The sequence below is a fragment of the Pyxicephalus adspersus genome, chromosome 6 (assembly GCF_032062135.1).
Source record: "Pyxicephalus adspersus chromosome 6, UCB_Pads_2.0, whole genome shotgun sequence".
Classification (NCBI taxonomy): Eukaryota; Metazoa; Chordata; class Amphibia; order Anura; family Pyxicephalidae; genus Pyxicephalus; species Pyxicephalus adspersus.
Genome location: NC_092863.1, coordinates 107,638,627 through 107,643,655, shown reverse-complemented (window position 1 = coordinate 107,643,655; position 5,029 = coordinate 107,638,627). Strand labels below are relative to the sequence as shown.

General features: G+C 45.4%; 1 protein-coding gene across 1 annotated transcript in view; it reads left to right on the top strand.

Annotated features, from left to right (window-relative positions):
- Nucleotides 1-274: 274 nt before the first annotated feature.
- Nucleotides 275-5,029, top strand: part of LOC140332809 (C-type lectin domain family 9 member A-like) — a 27,284-nt gene continuing 22,529 nt past the window's right edge. Inside the window, exons 1-4 of the mRNA XM_072414001.1 lie at nucleotides 275-409; nucleotides 637-741; nucleotides 1,044-1,198; nucleotides 1,749-1,858. Coding sequence (XP_072270102.1) covers nucleotides 343-409; nucleotides 637-741; nucleotides 1,044-1,198; nucleotides 1,749-1,858 — 437 coding nt within the window. The 5' untranslated portion in view covers nucleotides 275-342. The remainder of the gene's footprint in view (nucleotides 410-636; nucleotides 742-1,043; nucleotides 1,199-1,748; nucleotides 1,859-5,029) is intronic.

The following is a 5,029-nucleotide window of genomic DNA, read 5'->3' as shown; positions in this document are numbered from 1 at the left end:
CAAGGTGTATTTGCTAAAAAACAAAAGGAAAAAGTTTAGTTTAGGGATTGATTGATCCATTGGTTGTATGAAATTGTCTAAGCTGCATATATTTATTTTATGTGTAATACAAAAATATTCAAACTATCGGTAGCTTCAATATCTGGCCCTTCCATGTCTATTGTGTGAAGCCATCTCATTGCAAAAAATCAGAAATTCTGAAAAAAATGTAATACCAATGAGTTTAAGGTAATTTAAAGATTGACCCAATGTGAACAATAATAAATGGGCACCACGATGATTGGATGAATCAGTGTACTGTTTTATGTCTTTCCAGGTCAACGTTTCTGGAGATCTCCTTACATGTCTGGCCTCCTCTTCCTGCTTTGTCTCATTCTGCTTTGTGTCTCTGTAAGCCTGGCGGTGCAGGGTAAGAACCAATTTACCTCTTTTCTGCTTCCATGGGTGACATTTTCCTTTTCATACGGTCATTGTATTCCTCTGAATTGGATGGAAGAAGTCATGGGCCACTCATGATAGGACTGTGTAGGTAACCAGGAGGACCCATGGCTTGTTCCTTCTGCCGATATGTCACCATCATCATACCTGAGAATTAAGGAAATACATCGAATCTCCTGGATTTTCTTTGTTTTTCAGTTTTTTCAAAAAATGACAGTACCCTGGAGACCCAACAGAACCTGACCCGAATGTTGCAAGATGTCAATCAGAAGGGGAATTGTCTGAGAGACATATTACTACAAGGTTTGCCAGCTTACAAAAACACATGTTCATATTAAATATAGGGAATGATTCACTAAATAAACACAGGCGTGGGATAACTGGGATAAAGCTAAGGTACTACAACAATCCAATCATACAAAATGACCTTGTTTTTATATTTCCATGCATGTGGTTGGATATTCTTTGGGAATTTTAACTCCAGCTACTTTTAAGGTGATAATTCCTAATTACAAAGCTAAAGAGCCCAATACAACTTACTCAAATGTGCTGACCTGCAATAAGGACAAAAACTCGTTACATGGATTCTCTTTGTCCTACCTCAGGTCAGTCCAGTAAATGCCCCCAAGGATGGATTTTGGTGAATGGGAAATGTTATTTCCTCTCTACTGATAGGAAGACAAGAGAGGACAGCGAGCAATTCTGTGCGGAGAATGGGGCCGTGCTGGCCACTGTGACAAGCAAGGAATCCACACTGAAGGTAATCATTTTTTCTGCTGGACTGTGGACTAATTGTCACCAGTAGGGCCACATTAATACACTTTGCTTCCCTGGGCTAATTGTCTTGTGTTACCCCCCCCGGGAGAGAGAGAGAGGAGAGAGAGAAAGGGAGAGAGAGTGGAGAGAGAGAGAAGAGAGAGAGAGAGGGAGGGAGGGAGGGGGAGAGAGAGAGAAAGGGAGAGAGAGAGATGAGAGAAAGAGAGAGAGAAGAGAGAGAGAGAAAGGGAGAGAGAGTGGAGAGAGAAGAGAGAGAGAGAGAGGGAGGGAGGGGGAGAGAGAGAGAGAAAGGGAGAGAGAGAGCGCAGAGAGAGAGAGAAGAGAGAGAGAGGAAGGGAGAGGGGGGAGAGAGAGTGAGGGAGGGGGAGATGGGGAGAGAGAGAGGGAGAGAGAGATGGAGAGGGAGAGAGTATGAGAGTCAAGGGGGAGAAAGAGAGGGAGGGGTGGGGAGAGAGAAGGGGTATTAAGAGGGAGAATTGGGGAAGATGACTGATACTGTTATAGTCACATAATAAATGTTATCGTTTCATTAGGGCCACATTCAGAGTCAGAAGATGGCATTCTGGGTTGGACTACAGCAAAAGGTTACATGGACTGGAGATGTTGCTATCACTCTTTGGGTCTGGTCTGATGATACAACAGAGTAAGTATCCTTCCCAGTAGTATGGACAGCCATTGGACTCATTATACATCTACAGGAAAAGAAAACAAGCCTCAAGCTAAAGGTGTTCTGAAGTCTCTCAGGTGCACTGTATCATTGGAAGTCCTTCAGCTCAGTTGTTCTAGTAAGGTCTCCAAGCATGCTCACATTCTCTCACCATTCACTCCCATCTTCCTGGAGATCTTCCTCTGCACTTTGCTAATTGATTGGTGTCTGCTCGTGCCCTACCCATGACCTGCACTTTGGTAATAGGGGGCCCTCTGGCTGTGATCTGCCCATGGCCTGCACCCTACAACATGCCCACATATCCAACCAAACCAAAGCTAGGACAGTACCACTCCAGACGGTACAGAACATGCCCTGTGCTATGTCGGTGGGACTTGGATATTCCAGCAGCTCTATAACCCATGGCCACCTCTCCTGTAAAATCTTCCTAAATATCAACACCAAGCTATACATTTCTAACGATGAATAGAGGAATAACTTACCAGTAGGCCATTCCATTCTACAGCAACATATTAGAGAGCCAGTCACACAGAGCATTGACATTTATTTGGCTCCCAGACAAGTTTGTTAATATATCCATCAGGCTTTGCTTCCTTTTAGCAGATCTGGATTCTGGGAAATGTTTTATGCCCGTTAGAATCACCAACATTGCCAGAAAATTTCAAAACTTGTGGTTTTCCAGAAAATGGCAGGAAAAGTGACAGCAGGCAAATAGGATTTTTGCATGATGGACAGTATACAGAAGGCAGCATAAACATTAGGACATTGAGAAAGCATGGCGCTACATGTGAATATATTCCAGTAACAGCAGTCGCCCCCATCAAAACAGCGGGAGACTGCATTGATAGCTGGCATCATGACCTGGATGACATGTGTTAGGAATGCCACCCATAAAGTTGTGGACAAGTAGCGCGGTGACATTAGGCAAAAAGATGCAGGACCAGAGAAGGAGCGTGGGTCAGCGAGAGCAGTAGCAGTGTGTGCCCTCTGGTCAGCTATTGCCAGGGGGACCGTATTGGTAAGTGTAATGGAGAGATGGGTGCAGTGCATCATGAATGCCACCCAGAAGTGTGTAAAACAATTTTAGTGAATGGAGTACTGACAGGCGGCAGCAGCAGCAGCGGGAGGAAGAGGCGGTGGGGGACCACATTGGTAAAAGGCTTCTAGAGCTGGGTGTTGTCCATCGTCAATGCAACCCAGAAGTGTGTAATACAATTATCTGAAGCTTGTGATTAAACGTAGAAGAGGCAGACCAAGATGTTTTGTGTGCCAGCACCACGGTTGCTGTGGTCTGTGGTGCCAGAAGCGTTAGGCAGGTAGACGATATTGCTAGTTTGCATCATGAAGTGGATGACATGAATGCCAACCCTCAGGTACCAGGTGCTGCAATGCCTCTTGCAGACTACCGCCCACTGAGCTATGCAAGGCCACCCAGTGAGCCGTGAAGGACAGGTAGAGTCCCACTCCATGCTTGGTTGTCCAGCTGTCAATGGTGACGTAGATTTGGCTGGACACCGAGAATGCCAATGCCCTGGAGAGGTTACCCATTACATGTCCATGTAAACGGGGTACAGCTATGCAGGAGAATTAATGCCTGCTTGGTATAATACACCGCTGTTCGGCAGAGGCCATCAGGTCACGGAAAGCAGCCGAGTCCACAATGCTGTACAGCAGTAGCTGCAAGGCCAATAGTTTGGCTTGACGTGAGTTGAGTTCATTGACACTTTTGTTAGTTGGGCCCATTGCCTGATGTCTTATGCAGATCTCCGGTAGAGTGGGCTGAAGGGACTGGGAGCTAGGGGAGCTGAAGGGATCACTGGAGTACCCATCTTGCGGCGACAAACGTCCTCTGAGTCCACGAAACCTGCGGGCAGAAGCTGTTACTTCATTGTGGCTAGAAGTCTTGCTAGCACCAACCTCCTGGGACGTAGTTGCAATGACAGTTGGAGGTGGAGAAGGAGTGGCTGTATGATTGTAGTCCACCCTCTCAATACACCTACCAGCGTACTGGGGCTCCGCACACATCTCAGACCTCTTTGACAACTTGTGCTGCTGCCTCCAACAGTTTGCTGCTGTACTACAGTGGCAGACTTCTGGGGATTATGCGCTTCCCCCACGTCTACCGCTCATCTTTTACTTAAAAGGGCAAAAATGCACCTGTACCAAATGTTTTATTTGGTAAATAGCTAGAGGTATCAAAGACTGAAATATCTGTATTTTTTTATAGTAGGACAGAAATGTTTCTGTACCAAATGGTCTTCTTTGGTAAATGGAAAGAGGTATAGAAGACAGATTTCTGTATTTTTTTGAGGGTAGGACAGAAATCAGGCTTCTTTGGTAAATAGGAAAAGGTAGCATGAAATAATAAAGAACAGTTCTAGTACTAGTGGAGTACACAAGATATCAATACTTTTCAATAAAACAATTGCCAACCCCTAGACAATAATATGTGTATATAAAAATGGATGCCAATCAGAGCATGCAATGTCTGAGAAGGGTCATTAAGGAGACAGGTTTGTTGGCTTTACATTTAGGATGGGGTCACACACAAATCACAATTGGAGGATGAAATGTTATTGGTTAGAATTATTTTAGGAATATCTAAGCGGTTGCCAACCTGTGGTCTGCGAACAGCCAGTGCGGGGGGAGCCGAGGGGCACTAGCATGCTCAGGTCGGTGGGTGGGTTTGGTCTATGGACACAGGCTCAGACCTGCGATGGGAGAGTGGGCAGGTTCTGGTATCATAATGTCACTATGGGGGAAGTTTCTTCCCCTTTGAGTGACACCGGGCTCCCCAGGGCATGTGTGATTCGGAGCCGGTAAATTTAGTGGTCCGTTGGTCTGAAAAGGTTGGCGACCACTGATCTAAGAGGCATTGAGGCTGCCCGTTGTGCTGTGTGTGCTCCAACATTGTGTCAATGTGTGTGCTCTGAGTACATGAAGAAATTGTTATCCACCTGTATGTGCTTGGCATGTGTGTTCCATATAGTCTCATAATACAATATTGTGTGTTCTGTGTCTGCTAGCTTCCTGGGCTTTAAAACTATGTGCTCCGTATATTATATTTACATGCTCCGTCTGTGTGTGATGTGTATTATACTATGTGTGCTCCGTCTGTGTGTGATGTGTATTATACTATGTGTGCTC